The following is a 22,011-nucleotide window of genomic DNA, read 5'->3' on the forward strand; positions in this document are numbered from 1 at the left end:
CATCAATGATAAGAGAATCATTGATCAGCTGCTTCCTGCCTGCCCCACACTGGAGACCAAGCCCGCAACCTGGGCCTGTGCCCTTGACCAGAATTAAATTGGGGACCCTTCAGTCTGCAGACTGACACTCTAGCCACTGAGCCAAACCAGCTTAATAGTTTGAACAGAAAGCTCAACATCTTTCCTCTCCAGTGGCTCCATGGGTCCCAGCTCATGAGCAGCACACACCTGGTTCTTTAGGGTATATTCCCTTCCACTGGCCCCCAAAGAAGAGTCCTTAGGCAGGTTTCTCCTTTGATCCAGTTCCTCAGCCAAACATCTTTTTCCCTAGGTTCTTGACTTCGCGTACAAACACAATTTGGCCTCCTACTACCCGGAGCCCAAGGACAAGGAGGCTTTTATAAGATCCCTGGTCTACACTCCAGACTATGACTCCTTTACACTGGACACCTACATGTGGCCCAAGGAAGCCATGAATGTTCAGACAGTCTGATGCGGTCCCAGAGGCTGGTGTGGGGCTGGATGAAGCCCAGAGTAAAATAACACTGATAATATAAATGGATTCCAAAATGGCCACCCTTGTCACTGTGTTTTTCCTTTGAACTTTGTGGTGTGAGGGGAGATGCCCGGGCATACGGCAAATAGTAAATGAGCGCCTTGTCCCTACAGGCCCTGAGTTCACTTTTCTATAACCCTCCTCTGACCTCTTTCCAAAAAACCTCCTTGTCTATTAATGTCTATATTGGCTAGCCCTGGTGGGAAAGCCAGAATCCTGCTAGAACTTCACTTTCCAAGATCACAATAAGGCAGGACAGGTATGTGTCTTCAAACAAACAACACTCAATCAGAATCTTCCTCTGACTTCCGTTTCTCCATGAGAGGTCTGGGAATCACTCTTGAACATGTGGATATGGCTCCAGTACTCAGGACCCAAAATTGGACTGTGATCAATCTATCTACTCATCAAAATTGACTAGTTAGAAATAAGGCTGGGAAATCTCTTGCTAATTTTGAGTTGCTATGGATACTTCTGATCAAATGAGTTCAATAAATCCTCTTGAATACTTATCGGGCCCACTCTGCAAATCTCATTTTGCTAACTGTCATTACCATATTCTTGAGCCTTTCAGAGTTCAAAATCTAGTGAAAGAGATGAGATATGGACACAATTCATTTTGCTGCAAAGCATAAAGTGGTAAGTCCATGAAAGAAATGCAGGTAATGGTCGAGGGTGCTCAAAGAAGGGAGAGGATACTTCCTATGAGAGCAGAAGAAAAGGCTTTAGAAGGAGCAGTGTTTGCACTAAGTTCCAAGAATGAAGGATGGTGGGGACAGCCACTGGCCAGAAAGTGTGACCCACCCATCAGGGAGTTCAATCTCAGTTGGAGGAATACACACCCTTCGAGTGGCCAATGGATGTGGGGCTGACTGGCTGGAGGCAGTTCACTAACTAGTCAGCAATGATAATGGCCCTGTAAGTTGCTGAGTAATACACATTCCTTTTTGGTTATTACTAAAAGGAAAACCAGAGAAATGTGGGTGCGGAGGGTCAGCAAGCCAAGGAGGCAGAAGGAAGTGAAGTACTGAGGGAGGAGCACCATGGGGAGTTCTGGGAAAGACTTGATTTCATTTTCCTGGCTTTGGAACACTCTCTCTTCCACCTTTCATACTCAAATAATTCAGCAAACCAAGCAGTTTTCTTTTAGAATGGTGTCAGTCTGTCCTGTGTGTTTCTTAAACTGAGTTCAACTATAGCCTTCAATCCTCATGTCCATCAGAGTCTACCACGGAGAGGGGGACAAGACTGCAGCCCCTGCAATCAGTGACTCTAAATTGTTAAAACCTATTGGGATGGTAGTTTCCAACCTCTAACTTCATTGTAGAACAAAGAAAACAATAAACCATTATTAGGGACCTACCACTGCCCACCCCTATGTGTAGAAGATGCCAAAGAATAGAATAGCACTTCTCTCCCTCTCCAAAGCTTTCTCTCTTTTTCCCCTCTCTCCTCCCCCTCCAATAAATGAGTTTAGAAAGTTCATAGGATGCAAGGTCAACATACAAAAATCAATTGAATTTCTATATACTAGCAGCAAACAATATAGAAATAAAATTCTATTCACAATAGCATCCAAAAAAGACTTTAAAATTTAAGAGTGCAAGAGTTATACACTGAAAACTACAAAACATTGCTCATAGAACTTAAAGAAGATCTAAATAAATGGAGAGTGTACTATGTTCATGAATCTGAAGACTCCATATTGTCAAGGCTGCAATTCTCTCCAAATTATCTATAAATTCAACCCAGTAACTACCAAAATCCCTGTAGGATTTTTTGTAGAAATTGATAGGCTGATCCTAAAATTTATATGAAAATGCAAAGGACCTAGAATTGCTAGTTTTTAAAAAAAGAACAAAGTACACTATCCAATTTGAAAACCTACTATAAAACTACAGTGATCAATACTGTGTGTCATGTAGATCAATGGGACAAAATGGAAAATTTACAAATAAGTCCTTACATTGATGATACTTTGATTTCTCAACAAAGCTACCAAAATAATTCAATGAGGTAAAGAATGGTCTTTTGAACAAATGAAGCTGAAACAACTGGATATTCACATGCAAAGGGAAGAAAGAAAGAAAGAAAGAAGAAAGAAAGAAAGAAGAAAGAAAGAAAGAAAGAAAGAAAGAAAGAAAGAAAGAAAGAAAGAAAGAGAAAGAGAGAAAGAGAGAAAGAGAGAAAGAGAGAAAGAAGAGAGAAAGAGAGAAAGGAAGAAAGGAAGAAAGGAAGAAAGAAAGAAAGAAAGAAAGAAAGAAAGAAAGGAAGGAAGGAAGGAAGAAAGAAAGAAGAAAAAATGAGTTTTAGACATTTACCCTTATTCCCATTACACAAAAAAATTAACTTCAAAATTGGATCACAGGACCTGAAATGTAAAGAGCTAAAAAACCCATAAAAATTTCAAAAGAAAAATATAACATAAAAATCTTAGTGACTGGATTAAAAGCATGATTTATGAAAGAAAAAATTGATAAACTTTACTTCATCAAAATTTTAAAACTTTTTTCACTTTGAAAACACACCAATAAGAGAAAAAAAAAAGCAGCAAAATATATATTCTTTTCAAGTGCACCTGAAACATTTTCTAGGATAAACCACATGTTAGGACACAGAACAAGTCTCAATAAATTTAAAAAGATTGAAATCATATCAAGCATCTTCTCTGACCATAATGCTATGAAACTTGAAATCAATCACAAGAAAAAAAAAACTTAAAAACACACAAAGACTTGGAGACTACATAACATGTTACTAAGCAATGAATGGGTAACAGGAAGATCAAGGAATAAATTAAAAGATACCTTGAAACAAATGAAAATGAGAATACAACAACTCAAAATCTGTGGAACACAGGGAAAGCAATCCTAAGAGGGAAATTCATAGCATTACAGGCCTATCTCAAGAAACAAGGAAAAGCTCAAATAAACAACCTAACTTTATATTTCAATGAACTTGAAAAAGAACAACAAAGCCCAAAGTGAGTAGAAGAAAAGTAATCATAAAGATCAGAGCAGAAATAATAGTCTAAAAAGAAAAATACAAAAGATCAATGAAATCAAGAGTTGATTCTTTGAAAGGATAAACAAGATTGACAAACCTTTAACCAGACTCATTAAGAAAATGAGAGGACCCAAATAATTAAAATCAAAAATGAAAGAGGAAAAATAAAACTGACACCAAAGAAATACAAAGGATTGTAAAATATATATATATATATTACAAACAACTATATGCCAGTAAATTGGACAATCTGGACAAAATGGATACCTTCCAAGAAACATACGACCTTCCAAAACTGAATCAAGAAGAATCAGAGGATCTAAATAGACAGACTGCAATTAGTGAAATTGAAGCAGTAATCAAAAAATTCCTAACAAACAAAAGCCCTAAATAAGTTGAGAAAATTGGACAGATACATGCAAAAAAAATTAAACTGCACCACCTTCTTACACCACACACAAGGATAAACTAAAAATGGATTAAATACTTAAATGCTAGACACAAAACCACACACACAAAAAAACACATGAAAAACATAGGCAGTAAAATCTCAGACATTTCTCATAGCAATATTTTTTTCTGATATATCTCCTCAGGTAAGGGCAACAAAAGAAAAAATAAACAATAGGACTAAATCATACTAAAAAGTCATTACACAGCAAAGGAAACCATCAACAAAATGAAAAAATAACCCACTAATGGGAAAACATACTCTCTGATAAATCTGATGAGGGGTTAATATCCAACATTAGAAAGAACTTATAAAAATCAACACCAAAAAACAAACAATCCAATTAAAAAGTGAACAAAGGACCTGAATAGACACTTCTTCAAAGAGGGCATACAGATGGCCAATAGACACATGAAAAGATGCTCAACATCACTAATCATCAGAGAGATGCAAATTAAAACCACAATGAGATATTACCTCACACCTGTCAGAATGGCAATCATCAATAAATCAGCAAACAGCAAATGCTGGTGAGGATGTGGAGAAAAGGGAACCCTCATGTACTGTTGGTTGGAATGCAGGTTGGTGCAGCCACTGTGGAAAGCAGAATGGAAATACCTCAAAAAGTTAAAAATCGCCGAAACCGGTTTGGCTCAGTGGATAGAGCGTCGGCCTGCGGACTGAAAGGTCCCAGGTTCGATTCCGGTCAAGGGCATGTACCTGGGTTGCGGGCACATCCCCAGTAGGAGATGTGCAGGAGGCAGCTGGTCGATGTTCCTCTCTCATCGATGTTTCTAACTCTCTATCTCTCTCTCCCTTCCTCTCTGTAAAAAATCAATAAAATATATTTAAAAAAAAATAAAATAAAATAAAATAAATAAAAAAATAAAAAAAAAAAAGTTAAAAATGGAACTGCCTTATGACTCAGCAATTCCACTTCTGGAAATTTATCTGAAGAAACGTGAAATACAAATATGAAAAAATACATGTACTTCTTTGTTCGTTGCAGTGCTATTTACATTAGCCAAGATCTGGAAGCAGCCCAAGAGTACTTCAGTAAATGAGTGGATGAAACAGCTGAATACACAACAGAACACTACTCAGCAGTAAATAAATGAATAAATGAATAAATAAATAAGAAGAATTTACCCTTTGTGACAGCATGTAAGGACCTGGCGAACATTATTCGAAGTGAAATAAGTCAAAGAAAGACAAATATCATATGATTTCACTCATATAGTGAATCTAATTAACAAATTGAGCTAACATCCAAAATAGGCACAGACTTTAGATAGAGAATAGGCTGACAGCTGAGGGGGAGGATGCTGGGAGAGTGGAGGGATTGAGCAGGGGGGGAAAGAGAGAACTCATGGATATGGACAACACTGTGGTGATTATGGGAGGTAGGGGATGGGTGAAGGTGAAGGAGGTATAGGAGGGATAAAAATGGTAATGGGGAAAAATAAACGGGGGGCGGGGGGGCGTACAAGCAATAGACTGGGAGACATGGTTAGTCTTACGAAAATTAAAACCACAATGGAATACCACTTCACAGTCACCAGAATGGCTATAATTTTTTTTAAAGACAAAGTAAGTGTTGTTGAAGGTTGTAACCTCTATTTCTGGCAGGACTTTGTCTCTTAAACACAATGAGATTAAGGGAGATTTTGTCTGTCTTTTAAGTCTGCATTCTAACTCCCCGGCCTCTCTCAGCCTCAGAACTCAGCAAGTGTCGTTTAGAATGGTGGGTGCTGTGGTTGCACCACCCGGGTCACTCTTCTGCTCTGAAACACTCCTTATACCAGCTCTCAGGAGTATCGGCAGCTGAAGGTTCACAGGTGCATCCTCCCTCCCCGAGAATTACACTTGACTAAAGGAAAACGCTTCACCCAAGGTTACGCCCTCATCCCCAGGAGACAGCCTGCATCCAATGACTACTTGATTCAAGTCCAGAGGCCCAGCCCCCTTACCTCAATTGAGGACATCTCTAAATGGCCATCCCAGTTTCAGAGCTCCCTGCAAGACTGGCTGAAGCCTTTGCTGCAAAACTACATGTATCTCCACTCAACTTCTTCTGCCGCATGCTGGTACTCTAGCTCTCTCACAGGCATTGCTGAGAGAACTCCCCAGTAGACCTCCAAATGCAAATCTCAGATTCAGTATCTTGTTTTCTGAAGAACTCAACTAGCAACATATGGAGGAAACGGGCCAAGCTTCTCAATGTTCCAGTCTGTTGCACCCACACACACACACGACCACCAAAAGCCTTGCTGGGTTTCTCTTTTCCTCAGTAGAGACCCACTGCAAAGATCAAGCCTGTTTTTTAATCCCAGACCAGAATCAGTAAATGCTGCCAGCGACCAAAATGGCCACTTACTTCAGCTCCTTCCTCTGGAATTCCTATTCACCTAGTCTTTGCTGCTTTCACAGCTCCCACGTCTTTAAACATATGACTTAAAATTTTTATCCATATTTTTCTGGTTGTTACAGGGTGGGTGCTGGGCTTCCATGACCTACTTCATCCTATCTATAAATGGAAGTCTCTAAAAATAGATTTTTAAATTCCAAATGCATGGATATTAACTTTTTTCCTAGCTTAATTGTAGTCAGAAAAGTGTTTGTATTATTCAGATATTTTTAAATTTACTGAAATTTTTATGTTTGTCTATTATAGTCAAATTCAATAAAATATTTCATGTACTTTGAAAAATATATGGATCTTCGCTGTTGGATGCAATGCCCCTTATGTGTTCATGGGCTCAAGCTTGTTAATTGTTTTGTTCAAATCTTTATTCTTACAGATTTCTGAAAGGACAGTAAAATTTCCCACAACTGTGGTAAACTTATCAATTTTCCTTGTAGTTCTGACAATATTTGCTTTATATATTTTGGACCAATGTTGTTTGATGCATGAAGTTTGGAATTGTTATAACTTCCTGGTGAATTGAAACTTTAAATAATGATTTTCCTTATCTTTAGTAATGCCTTTGCTTCTACTTTTACTAATTGACACAACTATACCATCTTACTTAAATTAAGTCTCTCTCCTGAATTTCATTATTTATTTTGATGCTTAAGCTCTTATACCAGCTGGTGAATGGTGAACAATGACAAATTATTTCTCCTGCAGAACTGTGTTTTCAGACAGAATGAATATATGTTTAAACTAACATTAAACATATCACCATTTTAGCAATCCTATATAATAAAAGCCTAATATGCTAAGTGTTCAGTCGGCCATTCAACCAAAGCATAATATGCTAATGATATGCTAAGGCTGCTCAACCACTCGCTATGACGTGCACTGACCATCAGGGAAGACACTCCGACCGGTAGGTTAGCTTGCTGCTTGGGTCCAGCCAATCAGGACTGAGTGAAACAGGCCAGACATGCCCTGGAGCCCTCCCTCCTGCAACCCCTCCCTGGCTGGCCAATTTCCCTTGTCTCTCCTCGGCCCCAATCGTGCACAGGTGGGGTCCCTCAGCCTGGCCTGCACCCTCTCTCAATCCGGGACCCCTCAGGAGATGTTGGAAAGCCGGTTTCGGCCCAATCCCGCAGGGCAGGCTGAGGGACCCCAATGGTGTATGAATTTGTGCACCAGGCATCTAGTTATATAATAAAATAAAGTATCAAGTACCCAAATATTGTCTTAACACAGTTCAAAAAGCATGTAAAATGTCTAATCAATTCATTGGTAGAAACCCATTTTTTTGGTTAGGAAGACAAGGAAAAATATCACACTTCAAATAAAAATAATAGTTAATAAACAGCTTCTAACAGATATGGCAAAGAACTATAAGATTTTCAGAAATTTTATAATTAAAATTGTTTTAGATACAAAGCATCTCTACCCTTTAAAAATGTTTATTAAGCCTTGGCCAGTGTGGCTCAGTTGGTTGACCATTGCCCTGTACACCAAAAGGTTGCCAGTTCAGTTCCCCGTCGGGCTGAGCTGATTGGTGCTTCTCTCTCTTCTCTCTCTCTCTCTCTTCTCTTTCTCTCCCTTCCTCTCTTTCTAAAAATCAATAAAGACAATTATTTTTAAATTTACCAATATGAATTGCTAGACACAGTCAGGCAATAAATATGTAGAAAATATTTATTATGACTAAATTATTCATTACATATGAAGGAAAGATACCGTGTTTTACACAAAGTCGCAGAGGGAGTGGCGGGGCTGAGTCAGCAGAACCCCCACAGCCAGAATAAAGCTGGGTGCCATCCCCCCTCCAATGGCAGCAGGGTTCTATGGGGCTGGGAGGAAGACAGGAGGGGAGACCCTGTCTTTGTGAATTCGGTAAGCGGTTGAAAAGCAAGCTACCTGAAAGCACTGAAACCGCACAATACAATTTTCAGACATTAAAAAAAAAGAACTTTGACCAGGAAGTGCAGGTCCAAACTCTGAGTTTCACACAAACAGCCTGGAGCCCTGCAGGGGCTTCTTCAGCGGCCACTGGTGGCTGTGGCCCCCGTTGGAGGTGCTGCGCTGGCACTGTTTGCAGCGCTGGTACTTGTCACACTGGTCCAGGAGGAAGAGCTTGTCCGGGGCCCTGAGGAGAGGGGAGGAAAGGCAGCCATCAGCAGGCGTCCCCAGAGTCCTTGCTGGGGGCCTCGCTAGGAAGCCAGGGCAGTGGAAGGGATACAAAAGGAAAGTCACCCCTGGTCCCTGCTCTCCAGGAGCGTACTACTCACCTGTCATCTCCCACCTGCTTTGGCTTTGTTTTCTCTTTCAAACCAACTGCCTGCTGCCTGCTGGAGTCCCTGCCCACACCTGGCCTAGGTCTTCGGGACACAGGTCTGCTCTGCCATGCCCTTGGAGCAGCTGTGTTATCCTGCTACTCAAGGTCATTTCTGTGTCTCCTCTATCCTTGGTCACCATGTTGGCCAAGCATGCTTCCAAAATCCAACTCAAATCCCCCTGTGCTTACTCTCACTGCCTTTATCTGCTTGCCCCCAACACTGAGAAAATGGCTTGAAATCTCCAACTCCCCTTTTACTTCCTCTTCCAACCAATCAAACCACCCCACTTCCACTTGGGAACCTATTTTCCATGTCATCCCTCATACTTTCATTGTCACAAAATATGGGTTTTGCACATTACAAAGACAGGCCCAAAAAAATGCCTTAAAAGAAAATCTAAAATGAAAAGGAGAGTTACAGATCAAGATCCATTATGACAAATTTTGCTCATGATAACAATTAGTTGATAATTGGCAATTTAAAATATTATTTGGGTATGTTCAAATTTTTATAGCATTTGATTGTATAGACTTGGCCTGTTTTTTCAAGTTTTTAGCATTCTATGAAGCCATACCTTACATTTGTAAAGTGTTTTAATTTTTAAGAGTAGTACTTCTCCACCTCCTTATTTGAACCCCAAAACTCTTGGGTTAGCAACGCCAGGGAGGTGTTTACTTCCCCATCTCACAAATAAGAACATATTAGCTGCCTCTGCAAAGTGAGAGCTAAATTTTCAAAACCAAGCTTGATTCCCTAACTCTAGAATGTAAAAAGGTAGCTGCAGAGAGGAACAGGGATACAATGATACATTCCAAGAAGATGTTTTTGGTTGGTTCCATACTGGGTTTCTCATTTTTCCAGTTGCTAATCTTGCCCACAACCCCTTGACTCTGCTCTTTGATGACCATTCTATAAGCCTTGGGTGTGTTCCAATGGAAACTCAGTCTCCCTATTTCCAACTAGTTATTTCCAAAGACAATTCCCACCCTTCTCCCCCCATGCCTCCCCACCCTCCACAAAAAAAGAAAATAGAGCCACCCTGTACAGAGGCAAAGATTAGGGCAGAGATGGCAACTACATAACACATAGCACAATATTCTCCAATCCCATATTCATAGCAGACGTTTCTAATTCATTGAAGCCATTTTTCTCACTGAACTCAGAATTCTTTTCCCCATAAAGTTCACTAGGCAGCCACTACTGATCAACTGGAGTTGGCTCTTGAAATCTATTGGCCATCCCACAATTAGAGGAAAGTAAACGAGGAGTAGAAGGGATTTTCTTTGCAAACACAGAACTTCTGGTTCCAGTCAGGTATTACCGCTCAAAATCCTTCTGCTCCCAGTCCCGCTGCCTCTTCATCTCAGCACTCCGCTTCCAGTCCTCCTGTAAGCTTTGGTTCATCTTGTTCACTCTCTCTAGCTCAGCATCTCTATCCGCCAAGTGCCTGGGGAGAGCGGAATAGTCTGATTCTGTTCACAATATCAGGGAAAGCATATACAGCAACCTCATGAGCCCCATTCCTTTTATGGTAAATTAAACAAAAACCTTCTGTTTTGTTTCTTTGAAATGTACCGAAAGATATGAACACTGTACAAAAATACCATAGTGAAACTCCTACCTCTCAAACAATGTATGGGTTTAGGACCTTTCATCTTCAATCCTATTTAAGTTAGCAGGATTGAAACCTTTTTCCAATTAGCAAATTCAGCCTTGAAAGCTATTAATTTCCTTTGAGGCTAATTTTTAAAATATATCTTTAGTATTGGTAGTATTACAGATATCTCCCATTCCCCTTCCTTTACTCCCCTGCCTCCCAGCCCCTACCGACTCCCCCAGATCTTCACTACCCTATTGCCCAAGTCCATGGGCTATGCATATCTATATATATAAGAGGCTAATATGTTAAGTGTCCAACTGTCCAACCAGTCGCTATGATGCACACTGACCACCAGGGGCAGATGCTCAACACAGGAGCTGCCGAGCTGCAGTGTTTCTCAGGTGATACACCCCGGAACCAGAGAGGAGGGAGCCTGATTCCTCACTGCGAGATTCCACCTTTGCTGTGGGTTATGTTGTTGCTGGGGCACTATTGGCCTCGAATCAGGTTTACTGCACACTTGTGTTTGTGTTCTACACCCTGTACCACAGCAACTTTGCAGAGTGTCCTCTCACACTCCAGGACCCCTCGGGGAATGTCGGAGAGCCGGTTTCAGCCCAATTCCCACAGGCCAGGCCGAGGGACCCCACCTGCTGGAGGGACCCCGCTCACTCTGTAGATGCTGGGGAGGGACCACGGGAGGTTGGCTCCAGGGCGTGTCTGGTCCATCTTGCCCAGTCCTGCCCCGCCGGCCACCTTCTAATTAATTTCCTTTCAATGTGCACAAATCTGTGCACTGGGTCACTAGTAAGTATATAAATTCTTTGGTTTATCTCTTCTCGTCCCCCCCAATTTGAGGCTAATTTAACTGCTCTGAAGAATCATCTCAAATGGATTTCCAATACTTTATGCTTCTTTCCCTTTATTCCAGCCTCTCAGATGCCAGTAATCAGCCTCCCAGTTGCTGCAGGCATTTTACAAGACAAAGTAGCCAGGTGTGCAAAGGAGAAAAGAGACAGAAGTGACTAGGCAAAAGAAAATGAGATCGAGACAATATCTAACATTATAAAGAAGGTAAAACACACAAAAAAGGAGTGTTTGATGAAGGTCATATTTTCAAAGTGACTGCTGTATAATGTTTCCTTCAAGAACAATGTTCCAATATTCCTAATGTTAAGTGCTTCTATGACTGGTCTCCAAATGCATAGTCATTGCTTGTCATGAATCACCTTAGACCAAATTCTTTATATGTGCCTATTTCTTGCCCAGCTCAAACTCTTACCATCAACTCTCAATAAAGTCTAGAAGAGACTTCACTCTGGTATGTGACAATTGATTTAGCCAGCTCTGAAGGGCTTTGTTATAGGTAGCAACCACCACTAGGTGTCAGGACCCACCAATAAAAAGCAATACAGTGGGGCCTTGACTTAGGAGTGTCCCAACTAACGAATTTTTCGAGATACGAGCAGTCTCTAGGCCGATTTTTTGCTTTGAGTTGTGAGCTAAAATTCGGGTTATGAGCCAGCTTCAGATACCCCACCGCTAGTTTGCTGAACGCCACAACATCAGCCCAGCATCACGTGTCTCACTCGTTCACTTTTTGATTTGACATACGAGTAATTTGAGTTAAGAGCTCCGTCACGGAACAAATTAAACTCGTAAGTCAAGGCCCCACTGTAATGTGCTGTGCTCATTCACTTCTAAGAGCATTTTCCTCTAACAAGCATAGCAGTCATTATAAAGATTAAATGAAATAATACACAGAAAGTATCAATGCCTATCACATAATGGGAGCTCAATGACTGAATGGTACCTATTATACATAATTAACCTTTTTATCTTTTTATAGTTTTTTTCATTGTAGTCAAAAACACATAACATAAAATTGAGCATCTTGGCCACTTCTAAGTGTACAGATATATGATGTTAAGTATATTAACATCATTGTATAATCAATATCCAGATCTCTTTTCACCTTGTAAAGATGAAACTCTAAACTCATTAAACTACTCCCCATTTCTCCCTCCCTCTGGCCCCTGGCAACCACCTTCTACTTTGTTCCGTAATCTGACTTCTCTGAACACCATACACCGAAATCATATAGTATTTGTCTTTTTGTGACTGACTTACTTCACTTCGCATAATGTCCTCAAGGTTTACCATATTGTAGCATGTGTCAGAATTTCCTTCCTTTCTAAAGCTGAATAATATTCCATTGTATGTATATACCACATTTTGTTTATCTACTCATCTGTGGGTGAACATTTGGGTTGCTTCCATTGCTCAGCTATTGTGAATAATGCTGACATCAGCATGAGTGTGCAAATATCTCTTCAAGATCTTGTGTTCAGCCCTGGCTGGTGTGGCTCAGTGGATGGAGTGTCAACCCATGAAGCAAGAAGTTACTGGTTCAATTCCCAGTCAGGGCACATACCCGGGTTACAGGCTCGGTCCCCCGTAGGGAGCGTGCAGGAGGCAGCTGATCAATGATTCTCTCTCATCATTGATGTTTCTATTTCTCTCTTCCTCTCTGAAGTCACAAAAATGTGTTTTAAAAAAATAAAAGAAAACACATTTTAAATCTCACCTTCCTACCTTGCCATCTTTACTCACTGGAGTAGAGAATCACTGTATCTCAGGTTCACATAAGTAAATATTCAATAAATCATGAACTATCTCTTATCTTGGAAACGCAAAATACAATTAAATGCTAAATGACCTCTATTTCAAACAGAGCAAATGATGACAGCTGGTGGTTGAATAAAGCTCACCACACACATTTCACAGAATATGGAAACCATTTGTTAATGAGCAGTTATCTCATTGTGGTTTTCATTTGCATTTCCCTTATAACTAATGATGATGAGCAACTTTTCATATGCTTTATGGCCATTTTTATATTATCCTTGAAAATATAGATTAAAAAGTCAGTTTAATTTAAATGCCTAGAAAGTAAGAGAATGAAGTAGGGTTAGAGGGGAGGCAACAAGACTGCTGGTGGAAGCGAACTAGGGTACCTTTATAGAAAACAAACTGTCAGCACCTGGTAATATTTAAAATGTTCCATATGCTTGATCTAGGAACTTCAGTTTTAGGAATTTATCCAATAGAAATTTTTTAAAAGTATAAATTATATGTAAAACCAGTATATATTTAAAATGTTTAATGCAGCCCTGGCCAGTGTTCAGTGGTTAGAGCATCGGCCTGTGGACTAAAGGGTCTTGGGTTCAATTCCCAGTCAAGGGCATGTACCTCAGTTGCAGGTTCAATCCCCAGCCCGGTTGGGAACCATGTGGGAGGCAACCAATCGATGTGTCTCTCTCACATTGATGTTTCTCTCTTTCTTCCCCTCCTCCCTCTTTTCCACTCTCTCTAAAAATCAATGGAAAAAATATCCTCATGTGAGGATTTTTAAAAAAATGTTTATTGCAAATTTGTTACAGCAAAATATCTGGAAACAAAGTGAATGTTCATTAATGGTACAGAAGTTAAATTATAGTAATCCATATTATAGATATTATTATTATTAAATTAGAAGAATGAACTTTATATATATGTACTGACATAAATGTAACTTAATGACACATTAGAAGGTTCAAGAAAGGTTGGGCAGTAATGTATAAGAGCTCATAGGTCTTATTTTCATTTACAAAAATGAAGGGGAAAATATATGTGCATTGTTCTAATATATTTGTAAAGAATAGGAGAAAATATAAAAGTTTACATATTAACCTTGACACTGACTACTTGATCAGGGGAGATTATTCATTTTTATTTTAATCTCTCCACCAATAAACATTTTAATCAGCATAAATTGTTACATTTCTTTAAAAACAAAAACAGAAAAGTTTTTTTTAAAGCAAAACAATACTTTAGCAGACCTGTTTGGATTGCACAGGTTAAAGCTATTCCCTCTGAAAGAAAATGCCCTTCTATTTGCCACACCAAGACCTGGGATCACATCCTGAGGCGGCTCAGAGGGCGAGGAGTTGGGAAAGATGAGAGAAGTAGGAGAATCTGGAATAACCACTAAAGGATATAGAACCGGAAAACAAGGGTCCGGCCCACACAGAAAACGGGTCTATGACTTTGTGGTCATAGAGATAATCAAATACAGACCACAGTTCGTATTTGTTCGGAGCCTTGCAGTTTCCAACATCCTCCACACACATAATCTCATAGACAGGACAGGAGGGCAAGTGGGGTTGTCCTTTTGCAGAAGGAAAGGGGCTCAAAGACCTCACCTGCGGTTTGGCTCAGGTCATACAGCTTTTCCTCCTAAATCCAAGTTTAGGAGACCAACCAGAGCGGCCGAGGGCTAGCAGCAGAAGAGGAAGCTGCAATAACCTCTACAACAGATGCAAAGGGCCGGAGCTGGGGGACAGCAGCATGGGAGGGCGGAGCCACCATGGGACAGCAGGTGGCTGTTTGCTAAACAGAACCTCTTTACAAGAATCATTTCATTTAACCCTCAACCACCCTGGAGGAAGATACTGGTATTATCCCTAACAACCGATAAGGAACCCAATGCCCTCAGAGGTGTGTAACATGCCCAATATGCCACCAGTAAAATGGCAGAGCCACATCGATCAATCAGAATGGACTGGAAGTGGTCTTTCATGGGGGGTGGAGGAGGGGAATCCCAGGGAGGGGCTGGACAGCCTGAGCAGCAGGGATGCACTTGTGGGGTTTGAGGCAACAGCTAGTTTTCAAGAAGTATAAGACTAGTTCAATATTTTAGCAAATATAGACATACAAATATATATTGCCCTGGGAAGATGCAAGACTATCCCACATGTGACTTGGCTCTAAAAGCCAAGCATTTAACAACTCCTACCTCTCTCTCCTAATAACACAACCCCACCCTTACCACAATATACTCCTTCTTCAACCTGCTGTTCTACTCATATTTTCATGTGTGCACCTCCCTGGTGTAGAACATTAACACTTCTTTGCACCATCCCACTGACCATTTATAAAATGTTAATAAAGTAACTTTTTTATCTTTTAAGTATAACCGCCTTCTAAAAAGAGGAGATGCCTTTGAAGAAAAGTCCTTTTGGAACTCCTGAGCACTTTGATGATTTCATAAAACTCCCCACTGGCAGGTTGCCTAAATCAGGGCTTTTAAAGAACTAGGTGTCTGGTGATTGAATGTAAAGGTACTTGCATTGCTATGGCATGAAGTCCTCTTCTGCCTGCCCTGTCACCCTCACCACCCCCTCCCCAGCAATCATCAGTACAGCTACTACACGCACAGTTCTTTGAAGGAAGGGGTTTATCAGAGGTTGAGAAAGGGCCCGAGTTTCATGCCTGAGTCTATTTGAGCACAACAGCACATTTGTGGCTCCCATTGTATTTCCAATGGCAGTGCTGATGTGGACAAGTCTTTCAAGAAGTTGTACTGGAAAGGGAAGGAAAAATATGAAGAGGTAACTGGAGAGAGAAATAGGATCAAGAGAGTTTAGAGTGTTTTTTAAAAATTTGATAACTTTTCTTTATAGGTGAATTGTGAGGATGAAGCATGCAATAAACTTAGGACAATATTTTGCACATAGTATCTCCTCAGTGTGATCACTATTCTTACTGCTTTTCTGCTGTTGTATGAGAAAGAGAAAGAGAGAGAAAGGAAGATAGGAGAGAGGAAGTAGGGAGGAGGAAGACGAAGAATGATCTGGGGTCTCCTACTGTTGCTGTGTCTTCTGCAGCATCAGCAAATCCCGCTTTTGGTCCACCAGATGGTTCAGGATGGCTTTCCTCTTGTGGCTAGCAGCTGCCTCCTGCTGCTGTCTCATGCAATTCAGTTCTCGCTTTCGCGTTTCTACCATCAGCTCAGCCTCATCCCTGCCAAAGATGGGCTCAAAAGAGTCGGGCTCAGATATAGGCAGCTGGGGGAATCTGTTCTTTATCTGAAACAGGGACACACATAATGCAGATTACAGTTACACCAGGGAATAAACTTCATGCACGAGGCTTCAGCACAGTAGTAACACACCAATTCCTTCAGGAAGGAATGGGGGCCCCAAAACCACCAAATGGATAACACATAAGGGGATTCATAACATCACAGTATTTAGACATATTTTAGAATGCTACGGAAGCACTGTACAATCATTAAATGAATAACCGTTCCCCTACCTGTGCATCCAAAGCCCTCTTGTAACACTCCTTTTCTTCCATCTTATCTTGTATATATTTGGCTCGTTGGGCAGCAAGTCTGGCAGTTAAGAATATGGGAAGGTGGGGGCAAAGTTTGTTACTGAGTATTTAGTAATACAGATTAGTATCATCAAAACATGTCTAATAACTATTAGGAACAAGAGCCTGGTGAGTAAAAAGTGAGCGTTCCTTTAAGGAGCGTTCATTTTAAGGAAGAGAACAGTCATTCAAATCCATAGCCTAGTGGACAATGTCTTGGACAGACAGGACAGGGTAATAAGCAGGTGCCGATCATATTATATAAATGCACTACTATGGGGGCAGGCAGTGCTCCTCACCCCGTACATTAAAAAAATCTACAAAGGAAAGCAAAAAGTGTCTCTATAATCTATAAAATGATTCATCATAAGATTCCTTTCTAAGAAAAGTGATCTTGCCCGGCCTACATGGCCCAGTGGTTGAACCAGGAGGTTACAGTTTGATTCCCGGTCAGGGCACATGCCTGGGTTTCAGGTTCAACCCCCAGTAGGGGGTGTGCAGGAGGCAACCAACCAATGATTTTCATCATTGATGTTTCTATCTTTCTCTCCCTCTCCCTTCCTCTCTGAAAACAATAAAAATATATTTTTTAAAAATTCCGGCTCTGTTTTCCTGAGCGCATCTAGCTTGACTCACTCCTCTGTGAGTTGCACTTGTTCTAGGCGTTCCATCAACTCTTTGTTTTCTCTTTGCTTTATTTCCTTTTCCCGTCTAGTATTAATTTGTTTCAGGAGACCTTGGATATGTTCCTCTTGCTTTAAAGCCTTTATCTCAGGACTGAATGGCCGTTTATCAAATAGGAAGGATCTCTAGAATGAAAGAGAAGCAGTTTATTTATTCTAGAATACCAAAGAGCAACAAAGAATAAAGGTAATAATTCAGAAAGCTAAAATAAATCAGGAAGTAGTTATTAATTTATAATATTTATAAATCCTCAACACATTGACCAGCTAGTGTTGAGGTAACGCACAGAATAATACGAATATACTCAAGGCTAAATCTAGCAGCACAGACCAAAGCCCAGTGTCTGAGATAAAACAGGACTTCATGGAGTAGGTCCAGAGCTGGTGCATACAACACAGAGAAGGAAATAAGAAGGAATTCTGAGAATGCAGAAGCATGAGCAAGGACAGTGAAGAGGTGAACTGCAGGAATCAGGAGAACTGCACCCTTGCTCTGGGTCTGGCTGTTCTAAACACTAATGATTCAACAGTGACCAAGAACTGAGACCCACAAACCCCCCTGCTCTCAATGAGCGGGCACCCTGGAGCAGGAGACAGACAGTGAATCAGTAGACAATACAAAGATCACTTACGATTGTGGTGTTATGACGCCCTTATCATGGCAAGTGGCTGGGTGGGAATAGGATTAAATTGGTTGGTTATTAGGGAACGCTTTTCAGTGGAGACGAGGAGACCCGTGTCCCATACAGTAGAAACAGCGAATGCAAAGACACTATGAAAACAAGCTAGGCATGTTTAATAAGCAGAAAAAAGTCCATGTGGCAGAGGCATAGTGAGCAAGAGAAAATAGAAGTAAATGAGCTCAAAGAACAGGGTAGGACCTGACAGGTCAAGGTAAGTTTAAATTTTATTTTAATTCAATGGGAAGCCATTAGATATGTTTTGATTAATCATTCTGAGAGGCTGCTGTGTGGACAATAGTTTGTAGAAAGGCAAGCCTAATTTGGGAGGGTGTTGCAGAAGTTCGGTCTTATAATGTGGCTTGGACTAGGGTAGTAACATTGAAGATGGAGAGATGCTAGATCAGTGATGGCAAACCTTTTGAGCTCAGCGTGTCAGCAATTTGAAAAACCCTAACTTAACTCTGGTGCCATGTCATATATAGAAATTTTTGATATTTGCAACCATAGTAAAACAAAGACTTATATTTTTGATATTTATTTTATATATTTAAATGCCATTTAACAAAGAAAAATCAACCAAAAAAATGAGTTCGCGTGTCACCTCTGACACGCGTGTCATAGGTTCGCCATCACTGTGCTAGATCCATGTTGGAGGTAAAGGCAACTGGACTTGCAGATGGTTGGGTGTGGGAGACAGAGGAGGAGGAATCTGGAATCTGGGTGTGCAACTATCTGCCTGGTGATGCCACTTACTAAAATGGGAAAGCTGAGAGAACAGGATGAGAAAGGGAATCAAAAATTTTGTTTTGGTCTTTTTAAGTTTAAGATGTCTACAGATATATCAAATAGGAGATACTAAGTGGGCAGTAAGACATATAATGCGCAACTTATATCTAAGGGGACAGAAAGATCATGCCTAAGTCTCAAAAGCACTGTGCTCTACCTCCTTCCCTCCCCGCCATCCCTGCCTGGAAGGTTCTTCTTCCATTCAGGTCTTTTCCTAACTCTTATAGGCCAGGAGGTCTTCCCAGATCTCTGGTCTGGGTTAAGTAACTCTCCTCTTTGCCCACATAGTGTCGTATTCTAAGATTATCATAGCATTTGGCATACCACACTCTTGACTCTTTAAATCTGTCTCTCCTACTATCTTCTTCAGACCTCTTTCAAAGGGAACCTTGTCTTATTCATCTTTGTATTCTTAGCCACCAGCAAAGTGGCAAGCACATAGAAATGCATTAATAAATGTTTGACAATGGACAAAAAATATGTATTTTATTAGATTGATGTCTAGAGGGTCAGCCTACCACTTAGATAGTGAGTGAAAGGAGAAAGATTCAGGCAGAAATAAAGGTAGACATATAATGATTGAAAATATTAAAATCAGTGACAAAGCAGGTGGCTCACCTCCATTTGAAACAGGGCTTCTCAAACTTTAATGCACCCACAGATCACCTAAGGATCTTATTCAAATGTAGATTCCCATTCTGGAGGTCTAGGGTGGGACCCTAGATTCTGTATTTCTAGCAAGCCCTCAGGTAACGCTGGTTCTCCTTTTCAATCAGCTATTCCTGGAGCAGGACTTTAGTAGACTGTCCCCTACGACCCACCCCAGCTCCTGGTTGACAATTTCTATCATTAATAAGCACTGTAGTGACAAATAAGGACTGTGTGCTGAATGTGAACACTGTGGAGGCACAGCCCACTTTTCACGTCTGCCAGTTAAAAACCAGCACAACCTGCAATACGGTGTGAAAGAAAAGGTGGCCATAAACTAAACCTGACATGCTCAGGGGAGCCACCTGGCAGGTCTTACAGACTCGGTGACCAAAAGTAACCACAGGATGCTCTGACTATAAATTTCCACCTGGGCAGGTCATCTAGCAGGTGGTCATATCGCAGGCCTATAGCTTCCTTAGCAAAGGTCACCCTTTACCTTGTGAACTCTATTGTTCTTATGCATCTAGGCAATGTCAGAGTAATTTTCTTTTCCTATTCTTCAAAGGCACAACCAACAGCACAAGACCATCAAACCCCACATTGCTGTCGTGTTCCCCACACACCATCTCTATGTGCTGTGCTAATTATTAACTCTCCTTTACCCACAAATCTAAGAAGTATGTGTTTTTCTCTTTTGCTTTTTTATCTAATCCCAGAAATTTCCCCACTTTGCTTTTTTTTCCTGTCCCCTTAATTTACTACCAATGGATTTCATGTAACTTTCTTTAGGTTCTCTCTCCTTTGATTCTAAAGTATAAAATAAGCTACAAAATTGCAATTCTCCAGAGCATTTTCTCAATCCTTTCAGATTTTGCTCCTGGGCATATCCTCAAATTTTTGACTAAAATAAACTCTTATGAAACTTTTCTATAGGCCGAACATTCTTTGTTGACAACAGAACCCAAAATTCACAGAGGGGGCAGGTATTCACAATAGAAATTCTAAAAAGACCCTTACATAAAATCCAGGTTTCTCGTTCTTGTGGATTCGCACAGCTTCAGCAACTCCAAGATTATAGGCAGCATTTTTTTGATTCTGTTCTCTATTAGCCAGACTTTTCATCTTTAGAGGAGGGAAAAAACACATTAAAATATAGCCTTTAAAAAATTAATTCAACTACATTAAAATAATCCACCCAAGCCCGGCCCATGTGGCTCAGTGGTTGGACATCGACCTATGAACCAGAAGGTCACCATTTGATTCCAGTCAGGGGCACATGCCCAGGTTGCAGGTTCGATCCCCAATGTGGGGTGTATAGGAGGCAGCAATCAATGATTCTTTCTCATCATTGATATTTCTCTCTCTCTCTCCCTCTCCCATCTTCTCTGAAATCAATAAAAATATATATATAAATAATAATAATCCAACCAAGGTAGAAACCTGCCTTTTGGAGGCAATGGTTGGGGAAAGTTTTTATTCCCTGTTCTTGGGCTTCAGGCAACACCTCTATAGGGTACATAAGAAGGAATGGAAGGTTCCTTACCTTATATCACAAATGCAGGAAAGGGTCAATTATTGGTGACCACAGACCAGTTATTGACAGTGCACCTGCACAGGTGCCATTCTGTCTTTGCTTCTTGACATAGGCCATGAATTTGAAGGTAGCATTGACCAGGATTATATTTTACCAGAAATGAACAATAAAGCCATATAAGTCCAGGAATTCCACCTTTAAAACTCAGGCCTTATGGGGGAAGGGGTAGAAATCAGCTGCTTGAATATTCATCCCAGTGTTCTTTATTACTAGTGAACACTTGGACACAAACCTATGTTGCAGTCCTGCAGTACGTAAGTGATTAAATGTGTTCCATTACAGGCATGTGATAGGACATTTTAAATGCCTTTTTATAATCATGGTCTACTGTCCCATGTTAAACACTCTTCGTCAAGGCATTGAATTACCTGGTGTTTGAAGAAAGTATCTTGATCTTTCAACATTTGATACTGCTGTATGAGTCGCTCCTCTTCTATCTCTCTCCTCCTCCTCTCCTCACTGTAGTACAATGGGGAATTTTGTTGTGCTCGTTGCAAACATACGTAACACAACTCCTGCAATACCAAGTTTTAGGACAAATTAAGTTTACCTTTTACTTTTTTGCCTTCACAAGCTCTCCAAAGGTTAGGTGTATCAAAAAGCAGACATTATAAAAGGATATGTTAATGATAATTAGCAAAATGAGATTTGCAGAGTGGGCCCCACAAATATTCAAGAGGATTTACTCAACTCTCATTTAATAGCAACTGAGAATTAGTAAGAGGTTTCCCAGCCCTATTCCTAACTAGTTGATTGACTGGTAGATTGATGACAGTCCAATTTGGAGTCCTGACTACTGGAGCCATATCCACATGTTAAAGAGTGATTCCCGGAACTCTCACTGAGAAATAGAAGTCAGAAGAAGGTTCTGACTGAGTTTTATTTGAAACTCTGTACCTGTCCTGCCTTATTATGATCGTGGCAAGCACTGGCTGGAGGAGTTTTAGGTTTCATTTCATTGTCACTTTTCCAACACCTTGAAGATGATAAGCTATAAAAACAACGCAACATTAATTCATGTTTAACACAGTGCAACATCGAGAGCAATGATAATTTTAGAGGC

The 22,011-nt window shown here is 40.5% G+C and overlaps 2 protein-coding genes across 3 annotated transcripts in view; one reads left to right on the plus strand and one right to left on the minus strand.

Moving 5' to 3' along the window:
* Positions 1-576, plus strand: part of ME3 (malic enzyme 3) — a 169,681-nt gene extending 169,105 nt beyond the window's left edge. For both annotated transcript variants that reach the window (XM_014459306.2, XM_023757370.1), the window contains exon 15: positions 332-576. In XM_014459306.2, the coding sequence (XP_014314792.1) occupies positions 332-493 (162 nt within the window). In that variant the 3' untranslated portion in view covers positions 494-576. The remainder of the gene's footprint in view (positions 1-331) is intronic.
* Positions 577-8,140: 7,564 nt separating this feature from the next.
* The window catches only part of CCDC81 (coiled-coil domain containing 81), a 34,783-nt gene continuing 20,912 nt past the window's right edge, over positions 8,141-22,011 (minus strand). The window contains exons 7-14 of the mRNA XM_023757386.1: positions 21,846-21,939; positions 21,317-21,463; positions 20,372-20,476; positions 17,188-17,360; positions 16,492-16,570; positions 16,042-16,262; positions 10,075-10,200; positions 8,141-8,563 (exon numbers count right to left, since the gene is read on the minus strand). Of these exons, the coding sequence (XP_023613154.1) occupies positions 8,422-8,563; positions 10,075-10,200; positions 16,042-16,262; positions 16,492-16,570; positions 17,188-17,360; positions 20,372-20,476; positions 21,317-21,463; positions 21,846-21,939 (1,087 nt within the window). The 3' untranslated portion in view covers positions 8,141-8,421. The remainder of the gene's footprint in view (positions 8,564-10,074; positions 10,201-16,041; positions 16,263-16,491; positions 16,571-17,187; positions 17,361-20,371; positions 20,477-21,316; positions 21,464-21,845; positions 21,940-22,011) is intronic.

This window comes from Myotis lucifugus, unplaced genomic scaffold (assembly GCF_000147115.1).
Source record: "Myotis lucifugus unplaced genomic scaffold, Myoluc2.0 scaffold_106, whole genome shotgun sequence".
Taxonomy (NCBI): Eukaryota; Metazoa; Chordata; class Mammalia; order Chiroptera; family Vespertilionidae; genus Myotis; species Myotis lucifugus.